The following is a 21659-nucleotide window of genomic DNA, read 5'->3' as shown; positions in this document are numbered from 1 at the left end:
TTGGTCAGAACACCCCTGCATGTAAGTCAGCCTTGAGATATGCAAGCCTGCCTGGGCTTGGAGACGGAAGCGCACCTTCATGTTCTTCGCATGGGTCATTCGATTGCTGATCGCAAGGCTTTCCGCGTGGCATGCTTGCTTGAGGTACGAGTGTGCCAGGTCACACGACGGATAAGGTATTGCTTTGCAACCATTTCACCGGTGGCTGTCGCATCTGCGAGGCTTGAGTTGGTGCCCTCGCTTCTAAAGTAAAATTCAACCCAAGTGTGAAACGGTCTGATGTGGGGGCGAAATCGGATGTTATGTTGTTGGCGACCCCGACATGAAGAGGAAGGTTCGCAGTATATACAGGAGACGCGGCTCTAGCAAATGTCAGCATCTCGATCCTCAAATTCAATCTTCCAAACCCCAGTGCCAATGATCTCGTCATACGTCGTATAACCCATACCAATGTACGCACCGCCATGGCGCCCCAAGCAGAGGCTCGAGGAAGCTCCGGCACGAACAGGCGGGATGCCGGGGTTCTTGGAAGCAGCAGAAATCATCATAGGAGGGCTATGTTGTGCGTTGACTACGTCCTATATGATGCGTATAGAGCAGAGCGGTGGCAGTCATGTTGGTCAAGTCTCTCCCAAATTGTCGATGTTACCCTCGAGGCATTTCAGTCAGCTGATAATGGATCGCATACGCTTCCAGATGCCAGTCCGAATCGGGAGCGACAACCCGGTCCAGCGACTGACATCCGCTGTCACTCACCCAAGCCCGGAGACTGTGATTGGGGCGTGCTTGGTAATGGGAAGCTGTGTTACTCTGTATGCGCATCATCGGCAGGAGAGAGACCGATACCAAAGTGTCGTGTTCTTCGTAGTGACGATCTGGGCTATGGTTTTGGGGAAGAGATTGGGGTCCAGTGCTAACATGGTGGCCTTGGGATACGTCCCCTGGGCACTTTGCACGGCCATGCTCGTGAGCTATGCAGGACATGCTCTTATGCAAGGGTTGTCGGGAAGGAACCGTCTGAAGGGCAAACATCGTGTCAACATTTCTCTGCCATCAAAGAACTGACTGTCTCAGTTCCGTCGGCCATGATGGGTGTCTGGCAAAAGTGCCAAGGATCCCCGAACCAACATGTTGGCCCGAATATATGCGGCGTGCCGTACACATACGTTATGCGGTCTGTGGGATCTCCAGTTGGAGTGCGTATGTTTCCCCAGTCCAGCTTCAACAAATCCGCTCTTTAGAATAAACATAAGTGTCAGTCGAACAAACAAACATCCCTGACGCGTCTCGCACGACGTTAATCGTAGCGCCATCGTTGAGGATCTCTGGTTTTGCATCTCGTATCTTGCATCGGATCGGGCCTGAGTAGGTGCAAGTTTGAAGCACAACTGGCAAGATGAGCAGGACATGCACTGCCGCTGGATAACACCCTTGCACAGGGTGTCGGTAGCCACCCAATAAAGATACCTAGCAGGAAGCTGTCTGGTTGTTTGCTGTCTCATTTGAAGGAAACGTGCACGATGGATGCGAGGTGCCTTGAGCAGCCCCAAGACACCGTCCAAACTCTAATTGATAGGTACATGATATGGTGCACTAATTGAAAACCTCCACGTGTCCTGCTCCCTTCCTGCTTTCTCTGCCTCTGCAATTTTGCTACTTCCTTGCATGTTCCAATTCAGACCCGCACTCGAGGTTCCAATCACTCCACCGACACATTCTCTCTACATGCACTATCTTGCAGTGAAAGCATCGAAATCTTTGTTTGCTGAATTCCATGAAGGTACACGCAAAGTGGGTGTTCACTTGCTGATTTGCCGCGAGAGCAATTCATGCTCACCCAAAATGCTTCTTCGCTGCGAAAGCCTCCGCTGTTCCGACCAAGCCTTGCACGTCCAAATCATCCCGCGTCAGCACATAATGGCCGACAGTACTGAACGCCCTGCCGCTCATGACTTCGTAATATGAATTGTTCGAGTCCATCAGCTCTCCCCAGACCGGCCAGAGCGCCCGATAGTCGTCCTTGGGGATCTGCACACACCGCACGTGGATCCCCTGCGCCGCCCCATACACCTGCATCAACTCGCCGAACGTCTCCTGCTCGACGTAGCCCGCGACCGTCTTGGCCGGCAGCGTCTTCTGCGGCTGGTCGAGGATGGCCCGGACGAAGAGTCCCACGTTGGTCCTCTCGTCGCCCGCCAGCGGTATCACCGTCCACGGCGGTACACCCAGCATCTGGACGTACGACCCAGGGCCGTCGCCAACATTCGGAACCGCCATTGGCTTGAACCAGGGGTAGTCCATGTTGCTCGCGTACCAGCCGGCCCAGAAGAACGTCGTCTTCTGCAGCAGCTGCGGGTGCTTCGCCCTGATATAGTCATCCACGCGGTTTTTGCTCTCGCAGAACGGGACCACGACCCTGCCGCCAGTGTTCCTGCGCGACTTGGGCAGTGTCGACCACACATAGTGGGCCAGGGACTCAGTCGCGGCGGCCGCGTCGGCGAGGTTCAGACCCAGGCGGGTCTCCACCTTCATGGACTTGTCGACGCCCATCGTTGGGAGGGCCTCGAAGAAATTGGTCACCGCGAAGATGGCGTAGCTGCCTGCGAAGGCGGCCCGCAGGGACTCGGCGTCGTTGATGTCGGCCTCGACTACCTCGATGCCGCACTCTTCCAGCGTTTGGGCAGCATCGCTACTGATGTTGCGCGTAACTGCTCTGATGGAGTATCCGGGCTTGTCCAAGAACGCTCGGACGACGGAGCCACCCTGGATGCCTGTGGCGCCGACAATGGTGATGATACGGGGCATGGCTGTGGATTGATGCGACTTGGCTGTCCTAAGGGATAGAGTCTAACGTGCACCTTCGAAATATGACTTGATGGGCGACCTTCTGCCGTGACTCCTCTTGAAATTTCGAAGTCAAGCTGCATATTTATACATCTGCAAGAACGACAACTCCCACCATCACGACTGCGATGATTGTGGGCGGGATTATCGATTTTACCTCATCTCAAGCCGCATGCATTGCGGGATCGTTGGATTATGTGTATTGGATATGGTGCCTACTGATGTTGCTACATCCGGAATGCGGCGGTCGTTGCGGTCTAATGTGGATATCCGAAGTCAATACGAGCACTATCGAACAAGCTCAATCGCACCCCACAACGACAGCTCAGGGGCTCAGGGACGAGATCTTCTACCACGCTACTTTATCGCACCACGCAACATTCCAGGGCGATTTTAAGGACTGCCAATAAGAGAGGCTGGCGATATTTGAACTGATGAACTAGATTGAGGCCAAGTTCATCTGAGCGGGATGTGCTCACTGATGCATCGTGGTAAGCTGTTCAATGATTACATCAACCCTGTCGATTTGTCATCGCCGCTTGATCCACTTTCGCCCGCATCTTACAAACCACCCAGCTAGAAGTCCACCCCCGCAACTCCTTCTGCGGCTGAGCTTCAATCACTTTTTGACACTTTCTTTATGTATCCAGATATCGTTGACACACTCTCGGGCCATGGCCGCCATGTCGCTGCGGCGCAAGTCCTGCGACGCCTGCTACCACGGCCGTCGTAAGTGCGATCGTGATTTTCCTGTATGCGGGACCTGTCGCCGGACCAAAAAGACCTGCCACTTCGCTTATTCGCCCATCACCGCAGTAATAAGCGAGCCCGGCTACTCGGTAATAGCCTCAGACGTGGACAATGGTGGTGGAACTCGGCCACTCACGAATAGCGCCTCCGCTGCAACAACCCTGGCGGAACCCACTAGAGACCCCACCGATACGGGTCCTCCCGAGCTTGCAGACAGTGGCCTGCTCCCTGATCTAGTCGGAGGCGGTCAATCTGCTTCCCCTTTTCCCGGTAACCAGTGGCCAGACTACCATAATGCGACAGCCTCAGGGGTATGCGGCAGCAATAGCTTCGTTGCCAATTGGGCCCACTGCTGCCCCGTTCCCGCGTCTTCATCGCCGCACGCACCGACAGTGACGATACCACCGTTTAGCATACCCAATTACCTGGGTAGCCTTGGCCAGCTGCAGCGCGTCGAGGGTAGCTCGGAAAGCTGGCAATGGGTTATCAACGAGCTCAAGCGCTGCCCGCGCGACTTGGCCACGCGCGGCGAGACACTCTTCATGCACAGAGAGCTGTACCGTGACGCGATGCCTCGGCCGATCCGGGCGGTACTGGGTATCTCAGCCATCTTTGCCCTGCTCAATGATGATAATCGTCAGATGCTGTTCCGAGTCGTGGACGCTGAGGTTTCGGAGCTGCTTAAGACAGCCTCTGCGACATTGAACACAAGTGCAGATGCAGACGGCCGTAACGGTAGTCAAAACGGATACGTCAGTAACCGATTGACCCTGACCGAGGAACTTGCGCGTCTACAAGCCCTCACGTTGTACCAAATGATGCGCATGTTCGGCGGTGGCCTCGAGCAGCGCGTCATCGTCGAGCAGCAGCATGATCTGTTGGCGACGTGGGCGCAACATCTGCTGAAACGGTCGCAGAACGATCTCGTCGCCAACAAAACCAACGACGCCAGAGGTCATCACCGCCACCCGATGGCATCAGACAGTGACTGGCACGATTGGCTCGTCGCCGAGAGCATCCGCCGCACAGTACTGACCGTTTACATGTTCTTTAGCATGTACTCGCTGGCGGTGCACGGGTTCTGCGCCGACTTCCCCACGCTCGCGAAGCTCCCTGTGTCGGCCTCGCCGGAGTCGTGGCAGTCCAAAACCACTCACCTGACACGGCGCCCAAGCATTGTTGGACAGTCGGACCAGGCATTGGCTTATGATGCATACACGCAGCGCTGGGCGGCGTCGACGCCAAGGAGGATGGATCCGTTCGAGAAGTTCCTCATTGTCCCGTGTAAGGGTCTCGAAGGCATTGCTGCATATGGCTGCTCAGACTATTGAGCCTGAATGCTTCAACACAGAGCATCCAATCTGGGAAACTGAAAGTCATTTGACTCGCATAAGTATGTAGACTAGGTACTGCACGTTCTATTCCATTCGCGTGATCTTGCGAGACGGCGAGTAAATGTGCTCACCTCTGCTCGTGACCAACCACTACCCCCCTATTCGCAACCACAGCCACTCCAAACTCTGAATACTTCTCAACAGCAAAACACCCCCTCCCAAGAGTCAATATGTATCTGAATTAACCCTTCCTCCCTTGACCGGGCCGGGGTAGCCTAGCGGTAGTAGTCTTATTCCTATACTTAGAGGCAAGAGGGTTCAACTCCCTCTGCGGTCACTTTTCTTTTCTTTTTTCCCCTCTTTTTTTTCTTCCTTCCCCCTTTTCATCCCCCCTACAATTTCATTTACCGCATCACATTATGCAATGTAGTTTTGCACACACAATTAAGCTAATCATGTGACAATGCATAATAGAAGATGAATTTTTTTTGTTCGCAATACTACATCGCTCGGTTTCGCAAACAGACAGAACAAAGACACATTGACCTAGACAATACACGACAAAGAAAAAGCCACAATCCAGCATATTTACGCACTCTAGGCCAGCAAATTCTATTCTAGATCGTTGGCAGGCTTGATTTCTTGCCATGATTCGCGTCTCAGTCGCCACTAGTTCAACGCTACCTGTCGACGACATGTTTCATCCGCGTGTGTAAGCCCGGCTGCCGCATTCGACTCTCGCATCCGTTTCTCATGTGCTGAGGCATTGAATATTTGCGAGTATTGAAGTATTTGAACATGGCCCAAAGATCACCAAGCCCACCAAGTCCGCCTCCCAGGTGGGGCCCTCCTCCGAGCACCCCCGAGCTCATGAACGTCGAGAATGCGGGGGCCGACCTGAGCCCGTATAACACACCTAACATGCGGCCTCCCCCCCAATCGTCCGTGAACGACCCGAACGCGCCCGGCCCGTCTCGCTTCTCGTCCAGGAAGTCCGACGGCAGCGTCGACGAGCCCGAGAACCGGCTGGAGGACGTCAAGACCTACTTCACCAACGCGGGCCTCCGGTTCCGCAAGGCGGTCGCGACGGGCAACCACGGCGGCACGTTGCTGTTCGACCGGTACGAGAAGAAGAGGAAGAGCGACGACGGGTCGACGACGCCGCCGGTGCTGGAGAAGAGCCTCGTGGTCAAGTACGCGCTCGACACGCGGGACGACGCGTCGACCAACAACGACGACGATCTGAGCAACGAGATGTTCTGGCTCGAGAAGTTTGTGTATGCGCAGCATATCATCCAGCTCGCGCCCGAGTCTAGGAAGCTGTGGTATGATGAGCAGGAGGGGGGCGGGGTGGATAAGTTGCTGAAGCGGCCGGTCATTGTGATGGAGTATATGGAGCACGGCACGCTGTCGCAGGTGAAGCACAGGTTCCGGGCCGCCGGGTTGAGGATTCCGGACCGTATGGTGTGGCACTTTGCGTTATGCTGTAAGTTCTTGTCGTCCCCCTGCCGAGCTAATTATGGTATGAAGAAATCGTGAAGGAACTAAGTGGATCTTCTTTCCAAAACTTGCACAGTGGTTCGGGCCTGTATAGCCATGGCCTACGGCAAACAGTTCGAAAGCGCCACCGAGACCACGCCAGAGTACCTGCCGAGCCTGCCGACCGAGGACACCCCGAGGCAGCCGCCCGGCACGCTGTCGCAGATGTCCATGAAGGGGCTCAACGTGCTGGTGGGCGATCTGTTCCCCGACGACATCGAGCACAACCTGGTCCCGCTGCTCAAGCTGATTGACTTTGGCCGCGGCATCCAGCACGACCCGAACCACGAGGTCTGGGGCGAGAAGATTGCGCTGTTCTATAATCTCGGCGGGGTTGGCGAGGTGAGTTGCCCCCCTCTCTTTCTCTCTCTCGCTCTCTCTCGTCCCACAAAGAAAGAAAGCCTGTAGGTAACTGACGCGGGAACCCGTTCGAAACCCCCAACAGATCCTAAGCGACCTCCTCCACCCCATCCGCCAATCCCAAAACGGCTACATCGAGTGGGTGTGCGCCGCCAACGAAGTCTTCGACCGCAACCGGCGGGTCCGGACGACGGCGGAGCGCGAGGTGCTCATGGACGAGGCCATCGACCCGGCGCTGTGCGACATGATTGCGTACTTTTTGTCCATTCGCCCGCGGTACATGCCGGACCTGTACGAGGCCATGGCCCTGTGCGCGCACGGCTGCGACAACATCCGGGCCTCGAACAACCCCATCAACTCGGACGAGGCCATCCGCGACCTCGTGCAGCGCCTCATCTTCGATGCGGATTTCAACGCGCCTACGTTCGCGTTCGACTTTGAGGATAGGGTGGATGATTGGACTGTGGAGGAACAGGAGGGGGGCGGGGAGCAGCAGGGTGAAGCGCAGCAGGGTCAAGAACAGCAGGACGAATCGATGAAAGGCAACGAAAACCAAGGCGGCGAGAGCCAGGGTGACGGGAACCAGGACGAAAGCACCATGATGGAATCAATGCAAATATAGATTTATATGACGTATAAAACATGTTAAGAGACTAGGCGACTGTGTGTTATTGTTACGAAGTTTTTTTGAAAGGGAAATACACCAACTCGTCGGCCAACCAACCAAGAGTATATTTTTGTCAAACAGCCATCTGACAGTGGTTGGTTTGGTTAGCTAATTGACACCCTTGTCTGAGCGATATGTGAAATAGGGGCATCGACAGCTAGTACGCCGCTTAGGACGCGACCATAGGTGTGCTTGCAACGTCATCAGTATCAGGAGGGAAGGAAATGACACCTGTATTGCTGCCTTGCTCCACCCCCCTCGATTCAAGTTCGAGGGGTCTATATGCAACGTCGGGGATACACCTATACGACCCAGCCCGGGGCGAGACTCTCACTACGCGTGCCTGGGCCTACCAGGAGCGACTTCTCGCGCGCCGGTACCTTTCTTTCAACAAGGGAGAACTACACTGGGAATGCGAGTCATCCCTGCATTGCGAATGTGGGGTCAGCGACGGGGCTGGCAATGAAGATCGAGATTAGACCTACTCGTTGCGGCAGCTTTGCAGCACGCAACCGAGCTGAGACCAAGCTTATGATGCTTGGCGCGACACCATCGTCCCTCACTATTCAGAACGGGCTTTATCCATGGTATCCGACAGACTACCTGCGTTGTCCGCAGTAGCGCAAGTGTTCCGGGCCAAGCTCCAAGATACCTATCTGGCCGGGTTATGGAAACAGGATCTCCTCAAGGGCTTGTGTTGGCAGACAGACCCAAAGCTCGGTGCGCATCCGCATTTCCTGGGAGAGCCATGAGGCATATCGCACCCAGTTGGTCATGGTGTGCTGTCAGAGCGCCAGCTTGCAGTCGCATCTTCAGGTCAAAATTCACGGCTTACTCCCAATGTCTTGAAGCGGAATACGTGCCATTGGGCGTTAATGACCTGGGCGAGGTGAAAGAGGGGTTTGTCACTCTTCGCGGTCCACTGGTCAAAACCTTTGTAGGATTATCTGCCCATGGAATCACCCCGGGCCGGTTCATACAGTTGTGGGCACCGGAGAATGGAGATGACGATCTGGACGGTCTCAGACAGATTGGCAAATTCATACCTGACGGTGTGGTGATCGAAAAGCCACAATAAAATGGTAATGTCCCAGGAGAGAGCAGAGTTACTTTAACAACATGGCATGCAGTGAGGTCTTCGTTCCAATTCACGCCGGTGGCTACTCTGAGTCACTGGGACACTACCAATGCGATCCATACTTTCGCACCTGTATGGTGTCTACAGATTGGAGGAAAAGAAGAGAGCCGTTGTCCGAGAGGGCTTCGGTCCTTTGCCTTAGTGCTGAGCACCTCGCCAAAAGCCCAGAGCGCTTCATACGCCTGGGGCTTTCCTTGGCGGAGGAAGGAGAAAATGATGGTATGTTCTCCAACTCTGAGACAACGGTTGTCACGATTGAATAGATATATAGCCAAGTTGCTCAGCTTTGGCATATTGCAAAGAGCAGCAAGACGGAAACCAGGGCGATGAGAATGAGGGCGGCAAGAATTCGCCAGATAGAGATATGCACAAGCAGCTTTGACCATACGGTAGTGATGAAGCTCTGTTCCTCACCGAATCTGCAACGACTGACTTCAGCCTCGGAGTTCTTATACGGCATGAAATAGGTGTTTTGGGCGAGTCGCCGCTTCGTATGGCAACAGTTATAATGCGACCCCGTCTGGCGCCCCTCCACTTAAACTATCCCCCCTTAAAATTTACCAACTTTAAAAGGCCTCTGCAAAATGTCTAAACCCCGGATTCTAAATAGTAATTAGCATGGTATCTCAATATTATCATTATTCATACTAGGAAGGTGTCAAAACGAAAAGGTGTGTGAGGGGGGTAGACACAAAGCAGGGTCGCGCTTTGCAGTGACGATGAACATAACGGATCGGGGGCCTTGGGACGACGTCGAGCAAAGCAGCGGCGCAATCAAACGAAGCAACCCTTGAACGCCACCAAGAATAGACCTGCGGAACGACCTTTGGACAGAACCAACACGTTTGGGGGCGGCGCAAACACGTCAAGTCTCCGACGTTACACTCTATTAGTTATGATGTGCACGTGTAGCTACGGCGAGTTGCATTAGGTAAGATGCAACCCCCCTCTGGCTGACCCCCCCTCACTGACCCCCCTAAAATAGATGTAAAAATCAATAACAATATTAATAGATAGGTCAATTAAGTAACACATACTGTATTTTAAGGTTTATTTCGGCTCGTGCGTATTATAATAGAGTTACCTTTATTACTAGCTCGATTTATATTAATTTCCACCACTTTACCGGCGCCCTTTTTCGGCCTTTTCCTTAGCTTTCCTTTTTTAACGTCCTCTTAAATTTCCTTAATATTTATTATATAAATAAAGCCCTTATTAAGGTCCTTATTAACCTTCCTCCTCTTTTAAACCCTTATTTTCTTTAAATCTACCTTTAAACCGGCCTTTTTTTACTTTAACCGGCCGATTTAAGCCGTTAAATTATTAATACTTTTACCGAGCTTTTTTATAATAACCTTTTAATTAAATTACCGGTAGTAACCTTTACATTAAATATCGTAACCTTTAAATTTTTAACTTACCGGCTATTTTTCGGCGTTTCGATTCTTTTAGTTTTTAATTCGACCGGTTAACGCGTATCCTTAATAGTAATAGCCTCGTTAATAACTTATATTATATTAAAACGCCGAAGCCTATTATTTATCGGCTTTTCAATATTAAAAAGGTAAATATTAATTATTACCTATTTATTAGCGATAACTTTAAGGGTAAAAATTACTTTATATACTTTAACTTAAGCTTAAAGAAAATCCTTTTTCTTAACGTAATTATTATTAATAATAGTATATATTAAATCGAGCTCTTTTCGAAACCTTTTTTTTAAAACTTTAAAATAATTAATATTTAAAGGCTAAAACATATAAAAACTATATAATAATAAATAAAAGAATTATACCTTAACCTTTAACGCCGTTAATATAAAATTATCGTCGATATAACTTTTATATTTATTAAAAATTAAAAGCCTTTATTAATTAAAGTTATTAAGCTTCGTTAAAAAGATAAAGATTTTTTTAACTACTTTAAAGCTATAAAATTAAAAGTTTATTCTTTTAATAATACTTTAAAAGCTTAATCGTTATATTCGTAATTAACCTCGTCCTCTTTTTAAAGGAATTATTATTATTAGACCGATTAACTTTTAAATATAATTAAAAGCGGTAAAATATTATTAATAGTATTAATACACTTTAAAATGATTACTTACTTATAATTAACCGAGTCGTTCCGTATTAAATTTTAATAAGCGGTAAGTCCGATTATTATAATATTTTCCCTTATTGTTATCGTAATTCCTATTTTATTAGCGTTAAATTTAAATTAAAGGGGTATATTATTAATAATAGTAATATTAAACTAATTAAAAAAACCTTTACACGGCCCCGTTTAATATATATATAAGGCGCCGAAAATTTATCGCTTTAATACGCACGATTTTAAAGGCCGGATAACGTTTTAAAAAACGGTGTACCTATCGCTTACTAATGAAATAATCGATCGCTTTTATAAAGAGGATACGCTAAGTATATATATAAAATAGCCGGTACGTTAGTGTATAGTTTAAGCTAGCTTAAAAAGGGTTTATTTAATTAAAAAGGTCTCTTTAATAGGGATAAAAAGCTAAAGGGCCTTATATTTCTTTTTTTTTAAAGGTTAACCTTTAAATTAATTACGAAGGGTACCTTTATTAACGTTATAATCTTTAGCCGTACGGTTAATATTTTCGCCGGTTAATACGGCTTAAACCGCTTACGTAATACGTACTTCTTTAATTATAACGTGGTTTACCATTACGCGACGTATATTACTTAGCGACGCACTTTAATTTAATTTTAATATAATTAAACTTTAACGCGTAATATTTTTACAATTATAATGCTTAATTAATTTTAAAAAGATTAAATAGTTTTAATAATTTAAGCGATACGAAACGAACCGAATTAAATAAGTTAAAGAGTAATAATAAAAGCTTATAATATATCCGAATTAATTTTACGTTATCGAATTTATAGCCGAATTTTAAAACGCGAAATCCGACCGAAACGACGTAAAATAAATCTAATTAAAAAGGAGGTATTTCGTAAATATATAATTAATTTAAATATTCGAAGGATGCCTCCCGATTTTATTAGTATAAAAATATAGCTAATTTTTTTACCGCGTTACGCGGCGGCGACCGCGTCGGTAAGTATTAAGTTAAACGTTTTATTAATCGTAACCCGGATTTAAAAATTAAAATAAATTATCGATACGATTATTAGAGGGCTTTTTACGAGGATTTTAAAATTATTTTTACTTAGTTTACGTTAATTATAAATATAAAGGCGAAATACGGGATTATTAACGAAAATATTTAAAATTTCGACGAGATCGGTTTTATAATAAGTATAATCGGGTTAATACTTATCGTAATACGCGCTAAGCGGCGTAAAAAAGCGAAATCGGTTTAGCTTAGTAATTAAGAATAGGTAACGGCGATTAAATATATTAATTCGTAAGGCTAGTGTATTCCGCTGTTTTTAATCGTTTAAAGTTAATATTATTTCGCGAATTAATCCCGCGAAACCGATTTACCGAGCGATTAAATAATTAAGCCGATTTTTAATAGTTAAATTAATAACGAGATAGGCTTAAATTAAATTAAGCACTTTAATAAATATATTAAATCGTAAACGAAAAGTTACTACCGCTTTTTAATTTTCGACGGCTACGAGAGCTATATTTCGGCCGAATTTAAGGTATATTACTAAGATAACGATATTATTATTATTAGTATGCCTCTTTATTTATCGCACTTGCTTTAACTTTTCGATATAGTATTTTATTCGCTTTTAAAGTATATTTATTCGAAAGAAATTAAGTTATTTATTAAAGCTTTTATAAACTATATTATTAAGCTCGAGTTCTTTATTATTTTTAAAGCCGCGCATTTTATTATTTTTACGGAAGTTAATATTAAATTTAAATTTAACGTATTTAGTTTAATACTTTATAACCTTAACGAGGTAATTAATAAGCTGGGTATGCGTCTCTAGACGTTTATATTTAATTTATCCCGTTTAAGGACGGCTAGTACTTACGACCTTTAAACGTCGTTTAACCCTTAATAAATAATTAAGTACTCTATTTATATTAAAAAGAGGGTGTTTATTTATTAAGAAAGCTTTTCGACGCCGATTTTAAATACAGTAGATTAAATAGCGAAGGGTATAATTAAAATAGTTTATAAAATAACCTTTATACGTAATAAGATATATATATTAAAAGAGGCTAATTTAATATTTTTTAAGCGCCGGAGAGTTAAAAAGTCGCGAGTTTAATTTAAAAAAGCTTTTATTATTAAAAAATTTTAATAATTATAAAACGAAAAGGTAAAAAGGAAGCGTTTAGCGCCCGATAAAAATGAAAATAGGGGTTCGTCGAAACGGAAGGCGACCGGTGAAAGGCGTTATAGTGTTTACGGCGAAATAGGTTATAATATACGAATATGTAAAAAAGATATAAAATTAAGCGAAGAATTAAATAACGAGTAGTTTTAATTAATTTTAAGCGTTATAATTAAATTAATTTATATAAAAAAGTCGAGAAATAAAAAAGTGCGTCGCTAAGTAATATACGTCGCGTAGTAATAAACCACGTTATTAATAATAGTAAAAAGAGGAAAAAAAAAGAAGAAATTAATTTACTTTAATTAAGAAACGAGTGAGATTTAACCCCTTTATATACTATTATTATTACTCAGGGGCTTTAGAATTATCTGAAATTAGGAGGGGTCAATTAGAGGGGGGGCAGCCAGTAAGGGTTGCATCTTAATCCTTGATTCAATTTCTTTTTACCTATACCTTGTCCAAGGGCCCTAGTACAGGTATTTTCTGCGTCGCCGACACCTCTAGTGCTGAAACATATCTTCGTTGCCCAGTTTGTGGCCTTGATATTCCCTTTGCTTTCTTTTCATGTTTCGAATGAGACGTCAATGTACCTCCAACACAAAATAGCCTGTCGATGCTTCATCCGAAGGGCGAAAAGGTATCCACCAACTAAAAAGGGTTCAAGGGGGAAAGTGTATGTGGCCAAGAAACCGGATGAGACCCAATATGCAGGCTCCCGCAAGGCCAACTTTCTTCAGCGCTACTTAGGTAGCCTGCCTGGTCAGTCGGATTCGGGGTTTTCAATATCGCCCTAGGTACTTTGCGGGTACGGCAGAATGTAGCACGGGTAAGGCATCGGATACCCGGGCGTTGCTTATGGTTACATGAGACATACATATTAATTATCAAACAGTAGTTGGCTGACACAGTAAGCAAGCTTCTTGGACACCCCGCATGCTATGCTTCTACCATTGCGGTGTGAATGCCTTTAACCTTACACGCTTCCATGTCGCAGGAGGATGGAGACAGGGGGTCGCCCCTTGACGCGCCTAGCGCGCTACGCTAGACATTTCATTTGTGTATTTATTAGCACGGTAGCACCTTTCTCTTTTGTCCTTTTCTTTCTTTCCTTTAGACAGCACTTTAGCACTCAATATACCATCGGAACGCTCTCTGCCGTGCGATATTCCAATAATTGGCAACGAATAAAGGCAAATCAGCCAACCACACCAAATGTGCCAGCTCATCCTGTCAGATTTCCAACCCCGCCGCTGCAACACGGACCAGGCTATCAATAAGGCCAAAAGATTCAGGGCGAGGCCAGCCCAGGCAGAAAATGACCAAAACTGTGCACATATGCAGCTCCATAAGCAGACACAAACGGCGATAGACCGACGCGACACCTCCTCGCCCAGATAAAGCGGCAGTGTTTTACGCTGGCGTAACCGGTCCCCTGCCAGGTCTTTGAGATCCTGAATCTGCATGGTGGTTACGATGACACCGCTGATGACCGCAGTCCATATCACGCCGTTGCTGTTGATGTGTGCCTCTCTGCCTAGCGCAATCTGTAGCGAGCCGCCGTTGAACATGGCGTACCCTGCCGATATCAGGATCTCCCGCACAAAGGGCTCATCCGAGCCACCCAGGCCGTTGTAGAGCCATATGATGACGTGAATGACGGTACCTTGTGCGTAGACCCCAAGGCAGTAGTTGAGCCATAGGGTGGCGGGCACCAAGGCCAACACTGCGTGCCTGGCCTGCTGGCTGGTGATGTTGCCCATGGGGAGCGGACGCCACGGCTTGTTCAGGCGGTCTTCCTCGACCGACCTGGGCTCCCATTGGTTCGCGATATTGAAACACAAGAGGTTGGCCCAATTGTAGACGACCACCAGGGGCAATCGCCATAGGATCTCGGCCAGGGATGGTGGGATGCCGCTCGACAGGCGGCCCCCTCTCACGGCCCCGAAGATGCCAAAAGCAGTATCCGGACCAAGAAAAGTGGCAAAGTCGCTTTCAGTAAACTGCCAGATGAGCAAAGATGACTTGAATATCCAGTTCACAGGGGTCATGTAGGTGTGGTATGCCATGGTGAATAATGTAAGAGTATCTCAATGTAGCCAATTCATCGACTGTTCAAATCGTGTGACTATTCGTATCTAGCAAGTGCTAATAGAGACCGGCGACTCGCCCCTTAAATACACACTCAAAGAGTGCATCCACCCTTTCCCCAAGCTCTTGGATCCGGCTTTGTCGTTGCACGTATCCGGCGAGAAGCAGCATCATGCCACACTTAATACCGAGTGGGAGGGTAAGCGCCATGGACTACACGACCTGCTGTACGATTGGTGAGACATAACTTACTTAGTTCTGGGAGTTACGGGCGCTTGCTCAACGGCTGGGAGTCCTTCCTTCCTGCCTTTTGTCCTACCTACTTACCCACCTTCATACCTACGCACTGCCTGCCTGTCGAAACCCGAGTGCTGGGGATCAATATCCAAATCGCATTCTTTGCGCGCTGAAGTTTGGCAGAATGGCAAACTTTAGTTCCAGTGGCCTAGTTCTCTTGGTTTTCATTGCCATCTTCACTGCGATTTGCGGAGGGTTTTTACTACTACGCCTCTGGGCTGCCAGAATATCGCGGCGAGAGTGGTACTTGGACGATGGCTTCGTCCTGTTCGCCTATGTATGCTCCGCTCCCAAACAGGGTTACAGAAGCCTAGACCAGCGAGACTGACTGCGCGAAAACTCCATAGGCAAATTCAATAGCTCTCCACGGCGTGGCTGTCTGGGCTGCTGTCAATGGGCTTGGCAAATCAGGGGCAGAACTGACCGAGGACGAGATCGCCGTGAGTGCAAAGGTGCGTAGACTCAATGGTATGATCCAGAAGAAGATAGAAGAGCACCTAAACTAAAATGGGATGACACAGCTTGTTATGACATCAAACGTATGCTGGCTTCTCGCCAGCGTGTTCGTCAAGATGTCTCTCTTGTGGCTATTCCGCCGCATCTTCGTCACGGCACGGTTCAAGCTTTGGTCCAAGGCACTAATCATCATCAACTCGTGCTATGGCATCGCCTTCCTTCCCGTTTATCTCACCAACTGCACGCCCATCGATCAGCTCTGGCACCCGCGCCCGGACGGCCATTGTCGCGACATGGCAATCAGCGATTACGCAACTGTTGCCATCAACTTAATCATGGACTTTTCCATGGTCGTCCTTCCCCTACCGCCACTGTGGAGTTTGCGAATCCCTCGCCGCAAAAAGGTCGTCGTTAGCATTATGTTCAGCTTTGGGTTTGCGTAAGTGGTTAATATAACTTGCCGGAGTCAGAGGCCTCCGGATTACACTAATGCCATAATATCTTCCTATGTTTTTAGAACCATTGCATTCATGATCTGGCGGATCACGGCCACCATCCGCACCCGAAACGACCCAGACTTTACAAAACACTTGGCGCTAATCGGCCTGATCAGCTCCTTCGAGATATGGTTCGGTATCATCGCGGCCTGCATCCCCACCCTGGGCCCGCTTCTCCAAGCCTACGTGAAGCCGTTCTGGAGCAAAGCAAGCTCCAATCCGTCCGGGGCTGGCTCTGGGTCCGGGTCCGGGTCTGGATCATATGTGCTGTCTAAACTTCGTCCCGTCCGCCACTTCCGGGACCAGCCACAACACCAGCAGGCCAGAAATCAGTTTTACGGGAGGATCCACGACGATTCCATACTACGAACCACACATAACCGATCCGATGAGCTAACAGCGCCGGCGTCGGCATTGACTACGGAAATTGTCTCTACGGCAGGGCGCCACGTTTCCCCGCCAGAGGATTTGGAGGCTGGCGTGGTCCGCATCCAGAGCGATATCACACAACGGCCAGAGCTAGCCTGGGGGTATGCTAGGTAGTTACAGGGCTGGAACAGAAAGCAATGCAGCGGAACGGGCCGTGGGGGTGGAGATGGGGAAAGGTACCTCCCCGCAGATGCCAGGTTACGTTAAGTAGCTTTTCATGGAGCTGGTGTTGGTAATACGTTACATTCTCCAACTCCTGTCTGCATGACAAAGTAAACTGCATATATTAATAGGGCACTGCAGGGAACATTGATTCCGCCCAGCATAGAGAAAAGTGCAAGCGTTTAATATATGGACTACCCCATGCCGCTCACCCCCTATGAGCAGTTGTATGTATGCTGTACGACAGGCTATATGCGCGCACACGATCTTACTAGGAGAGGTCACCAACATGAATCCAGCCTCGGACCTGTGTTACAGTGTTGATAACAATCGTTGCAGCCTTGCAGCGTGTCCTACCCCAATTGCCAATGCAGGAAGCTGATCCTGTTCTGTTTGCCTTGTCCAATAGGTATCATGTCATGGTGACGCGATACTATTCACACGTACGAAGCTGACTGCATGCCACGTAGTTCTCCAAGGTAACCTGACTTTCTCTGCGAGTCGATTGATTTGGATGGACTTACTTGTATGAGTTGAGGGGGGTGGAAAGGGGGGAGAGGGGAAAGAAAAAGGAGCATTGAGACTTACTTGGCCGACTGGAGCATCTTCGGACTTTCTCCATCTTTTCACTTCTCAACTCAACATGACATTTGCTTGGACCGTGTCCCCGGCCCTTGGTGCCGCCGGCGTTCTTTGCGGATTCACCACGCACCATGGGGTCTTCATCAGAGGCGAGTGGCATGTCCATGCCCCTTGGATTGTTTTATCACATTTATGGATATTTACTTGTCTGATCTTGGCCGACCGTTTCGTCATGGGCTCTAGCCCTCTTCTATTGGCAGCGCCTTACGGGGTCGTCCTCATATCTTGTAGCTACCTGACCGGGTTGTTTCTCAGCATCGTCGTCTACCGCGCGTTCCACCACCGCCTGACCAAAGCCGGATTCCCGGGGCCGTGGTATGCCCGTGTCACGAAGCTGTGGCACGTCTGGGCCTGCCGGGACTCTAAAAATCATGTGGTGCTGCACAAACTGCACGAGCAGTACGGCGACTTCGTGAGAACCGGTGAGTAATAGCATAATGGTGCTCTGATACAGCCGATGCGAACATAGAGAGCTGACATAACATGGCTGCGACGACTCAGGCCCCAGCGAGCTTACTGTATATCGACCGGAGATTCTCATGGCCATTGATGGCCCTCACTCCGAGTGCATCAAGACCGATGTAATCCCAACTTCTCTCTTTTCCTTTATAATCAGTTAGCCGACACTATGCTGATATGCGTCACAAAGTGGTACGATCTTCTTCTACCAAATTTTGCGCTGGTGACGGCTAGGGAGAAAGGAGGCGTACATGCTGCCCGCCGCCGTCAGTGGAATCGTGCTTTCTCTTCGCAAGGTGAGCCGTGTTTATATGCAACTAACTCCCAAATTGCCCCAACCTCTCTGAATATGAGTTTGCCAATGGCTGGAATCTGATGGGTGTTGTTGCTACCAGCGCTTCAAGACTACCTGCAGCGAATACTATGTCATCTAGAAGATCTCTATGTCAACATCGCCGCCGACGCTGAGTCTGGTCGTGTCTCCAACGCGAGGGATCTCTTCTACTGGTATTCCTTCGACGCCATGGGTGACTTTGCACTCGGAAAGCCATTCGGAATGCAAAAGAGCCAGGAGTGGCATATCATCATCGTCCGGCTACAACGCGCCTTGTCTCTTTTGGGCCCCTTGAGTCCAGCGCCCTGGCTGATCCATATTGGGTTCCACTTGGCCCCCGGGTTCTCCAGCTCAAGGATTGGTTTGACATGGTCTTCTGGTGCCAGACGCAGATGAAGAGTCGTATTGAAGACAAGTCCCGCCATGAGGGGCGAGACATCACACACTACATTATGATGCAAGACGAGGAGAGTGAAGAAGTCATCAACGATGCACTTCGATGGCTGAGCGGGGATAGTTTGCAGACCATTGTTGCTGGGAGGTGAGTAACGCGACTTGGATCAGTCGTCCTTATCGTATCTGCATTCTCAGAAAGCATATGCACTGACAAATTCAATGTGGCCCTGTTACCAGTGGGCCGATAGCAAATGCACTCGTTGGTCTCTTCACCGAAGTGGGCAGAAACCCAAAGGTGCTAGAACATCTATACCAGGAGGTCAAGGACGTTGACGTGGCTGATGCGAAAGCACTTGCCAGCTTGACCTTCTTGAACGCTTGCATTGAGGAGACGCTGCGTTTGTACCCGGCTCTCATGACCGGGGGTTCCCGCATGACAACGCATGGAGGCCTTGCGGTCTGTGGGAGATGGATTCCTCCCTACACCAACATTGTGGCGCCCCAGTATCTCATTTCACGGAGTAGGTCTCCTTTTATCCCCGGTCCCCCCCTCCCCATTTTTCCTTGATCTTCGCGTGACGCGGATGCCCATAAGACACAGGCAATATCCTGACACTAAACCGACGATTGTTGGAACATTTCATCATAGGAGACGACTGTTTCGTTCAGCCCTACAAGTTTGTACCGGAGCGCTGGACGACTGCGCCAGAGATGGTGCTCAACGCTTTGGCGGCTAGGCCTTTTGGAACGGGCCACACGAGCTGTGTTGGCCGGCCTTTGGCAATGGATGCCCTCCGACTTGCGGTGGCAGGGATTACGAAGAAGTACAAGTTCCGGCTGGCTCCAGGCGAGGACGGAAGGGGCATGGACAGGGACTTGAAAGACCAGTTTGTACCCAACCCGGGAGGCTTAAGGCTGTGTTTTGAAATGCGCCATAGTTAGGTAAATGACAAAGTTGTCTGCTGTTTGCTGTAGAGCCTTGGCTAGGACCAGTTTGACAACAACTACGTACTGGCAAGTGAAACGAATCAGAGCAGCGTTCTTTGTCCCGAAATACTGCAGCATTCCCTTGCACTTTTGCAATTGTGATGTACGTACACGTAGTTCACGTTTCCGATAGCTCATCAAGCTCACAGTCATCATGCGCCCGTGTTTCTGCTTTAGTATCGAGATGTCTAGAAACCCCGTCGCATTCGCAGATCCACGTAGCCTAGCCGCCAAAGCGGTGTAAATCCCCATGGCTTGCAGCAAGGGAGGCAGCCTGCTGAGGAAAAGGCTCCACAGGTTACATCCGAGGCCACCGAACCAATTCAAGTCCGACTTGGGTGTGTTACACCCAAGCCGACATCAATATATGCTTGTGAGAGCCCAGGATCGGAGGGATCGGCTAAGGTCACAAGAGGAAACAAAATTGGTACCACGCCGCACCGATTCAGACAGAGTAAAAGCGGCGTCATGACGCAGAGATCATTCCAGACCATGCTGCGTCTGAAAGTATACGCATATCGTGACACAATAACAGGGACCGGTGTACGTACTGATTTGTCCCAAAAGTCCTGGCCCGGCACCCCGCATTTGGTAGCAAAGGATTCTGTAAAATGGTCTCACATCCGTTAAGTAGTTGAAATAGTGTGCCTTCGCTGGCCCTCAGCTTTCCAGTTTCGACTTGCTCCATTTGCATCAAATAATCTCTTGTCATGGCGCTGAAATCCTGTACCGTCTTGATTACCGGTGCTAACCGTGGTGAGTCCATCCAAATCTGAAATATTCGCGGGCCTTTCTTGCAGCCCTTTCCGCTTCCGAGACTGACAATATGGCGTTTTCACATCAGGCATTGGCGCGCACTGGCTGAGGCCTACCTGTCGCGGCCGAACCACAACGTTGTTGCCAGTGTTCGCAACCCCGAGAGCACAACCCTCAAAGCCTTCAAGCCTGCAGCGGGAAGCAGCCTCTTGCTCGTCAAGATCAACGCCACATCAGCCGGAGATGCGGCCGCCGCGGTCGAGCAGGTCAAGGCCGCAGGAATCACCGCGCTGGACATTGTCATCGCTGTTGCAGGCATTAACCCCCGAGCGCTTTTGCCGACGTCAAGGATATCGACCCGGGAAAAATGGAGGAGATTTTCCAAGTCAACACTTTCTCCTTCGTGACGCTTCTCAGCGCAACCTTCCCATTGCTCAAAGCCTCCGCCGATAGCCCAGACCGTCGCGGGCCGCCCAAGTTGCTGGCCCTTAGCTCCAACGCCGCGCAGATCATGGACATGGAGCCCACGATCCCGGTCAAGGTGGGCGCCTACGGGGCCAGCAAGGCCGCGCTCAACTACCTTGTGCGGCGTGCCCACTTCGAGAACCCATGGCTGGCCTGCTGGGTGATGAACCCTGGATTTTTCCAGACCGAATCGGGCGAAGAGTCCGCCAAGCTCTGGGGCATGCCCGGGGCTCCCCATGCTCTGAAGGACGTTGTACCTGCCTTGATGGGCAAGATTGACGAAGCTACGGTAGAGAAGACCTCGGGCAAGTTTTACAATTTCGATGGTACGGAACTGGCCTATTGAGCTGGACCCTGAAGAGTGATGTAGTAATGCTACATAGGCTACATACCAAGTAGCCATAGTTTCGCGTAGGCAGAGAGCAGAATACAGTACATTCATTACCTACCGATCAGCACAAACGGCATTCCAAAGCGAATCGCCATTGCATTTTGAACCGGTCTATTTTCAAGCTGAAGTGCATCATGAATGTGCGACATGATGCCTCAGACAAAGTGCAACCTGATCTGCTAATGATAGGCACCAGAAACCCTTCCGATTCTTTTCGTTTCTGTCTCTTCCCTCCATCGGATCGCATCGAACGATTGGAAGAGCGCCGAAATGGCACCCCCGCAACCGCAGTTCTCTGAACTAAGAGCCAGCACGGGTTGTATGGACATGTAGGGCGTGATGGAGCATCCGCCCCGGATGCAACGCTCCAATCCCATGT

At 49.0% G+C, this 21659-nt stretch overlaps 8 protein-coding genes across 8 annotated transcripts; 5 read left to right on the top strand and 3 right to left on the bottom strand.

Annotated features, from left to right (window-relative positions):
- Positions 1-362: 362 nt before the first annotated feature.
- On the bottom strand, positions 363-1087 carry PG986_013814 (uncharacterized protein; the record flags this gene model as incomplete). Its single annotated transcript, XM_066850036.1, has 2 exons — positions 363-578; positions 1067-1087. The coding sequence occupies 2 exons, from the start codon at positions 1085-1087 to the stop codon at positions 363-365; spliced, it is 237 nt and encodes a 78-aa protein (XP_066694179.1).
- Positions 1088-1833: 746 nt separating this feature from the next.
- PG986_013813 (nitrogen metabolic regulation nmr) lies at positions 1834-2805 on the bottom strand (the record flags this gene model as incomplete). Its single annotated transcript, XM_066850035.1, has 1 exon — positions 1834-2805. One exon carries the CDS (start codon positions 2803-2805, stop codon positions 1834-1836), a length of 972 nt encoding a protein of 323 aa, XP_066694178.1.
- Positions 2806-3518: 713 nt separating this feature from the next.
- On the top strand, positions 3519-4925 carry PG986_013812 (uncharacterized protein; the record flags this gene model as incomplete). Its single annotated transcript, XM_066850034.1, has 1 exon — positions 3519-4925. One exon carries the CDS (start codon positions 3519-3521, stop codon positions 4923-4925), a length of 1407 nt encoding a protein of 468 aa, XP_066694177.1.
- Positions 4926-5726: 801 nt separating this feature from the next.
- PG986_013811 (uncharacterized protein) lies at positions 5727-7449 on the top strand (the record flags this gene model as incomplete). Its single annotated transcript, XM_066850033.1, has 3 exons — positions 5727-6414; positions 6505-6809; positions 6913-7449. The coding sequence occupies 3 exons, from the start codon at positions 5727-5729 to the stop codon at positions 7447-7449; spliced, it is 1530 nt and encodes a 509-aa protein (XP_066694176.1).
- Positions 7450-14151: 6702 nt separating this feature from the next.
- PG986_013810 (uncharacterized protein) lies at positions 14152-14987 on the bottom strand (the record flags this gene model as incomplete). The annotated part of the gene is made up of 2 exons (XM_066850032.1): positions 14152-14171; positions 14297-14987. 2 exons carry the CDS (start codon positions 14985-14987, stop codon positions 14152-14154), a joined length of 711 nt encoding a protein of 236 aa, XP_066694175.1.
- Positions 14988-15430: 443 nt separating this feature from the next.
- On the top strand, positions 15431-16787 carry PG986_013809 (uncharacterized protein; the record flags this gene model as incomplete). Its single annotated transcript, XM_066850031.1, has 4 exons — positions 15431-15583; positions 15654-15758; positions 15828-16201; positions 16280-16787. Coding segments are annotated over 4 exons (1140 nt in total), but the record flags the coding sequence as incomplete, so codon positions are not given.
- Positions 16788-17493: 706 nt separating this feature from the next.
- On the top strand, positions 17494-19623 carry PG986_013808 (benzoate 4-monooxygenase cytochrome P450; the record flags this gene model as incomplete). Its single annotated transcript, XM_066850030.1, has 7 exons — positions 17494-17914; positions 17994-18073; positions 18142-18247; positions 18347-18560; positions 18587-18826; positions 18919-19202; positions 19331-19623. The coding sequence occupies 7 exons, from the start codon at positions 17494-17496 to the stop codon at positions 19621-19623; spliced, it is 1638 nt and encodes a 545-aa protein (XP_066694173.1).
- A 755-nt stretch (positions 19624-20378) lies between these two features.
- On the top strand, positions 20379-21235 carry PG986_013807 (NAD(P)-binding Rossmann-fold containing protein; the record flags this gene model as incomplete). Its single annotated transcript, XM_066850029.1, has 3 exons — positions 20379-20424; positions 20620-20723; positions 20774-21235. The coding sequence occupies 3 exons, from the start codon at positions 20379-20381 to the stop codon at positions 21233-21235; spliced, it is 612 nt and encodes a 203-aa protein (XP_066694172.1).
- Positions 21236-21659: the final 424 nt, after the last annotated feature.

Source organism: Apiospora aurea, assembly GCF_038362705.1.
Source record: "Apiospora aurea strain CBS 24483 chromosome Unknown utg000009l_segment0_segment0, whole genome shotgun sequence".
Taxonomy (NCBI): Eukaryota; Fungi; Ascomycota; class Sordariomycetes; order Amphisphaeriales; family Apiosporaceae; genus Apiospora; species Apiospora aurea.
This window is presented reverse-complemented; position numbering and strand designations above follow the sequence as displayed.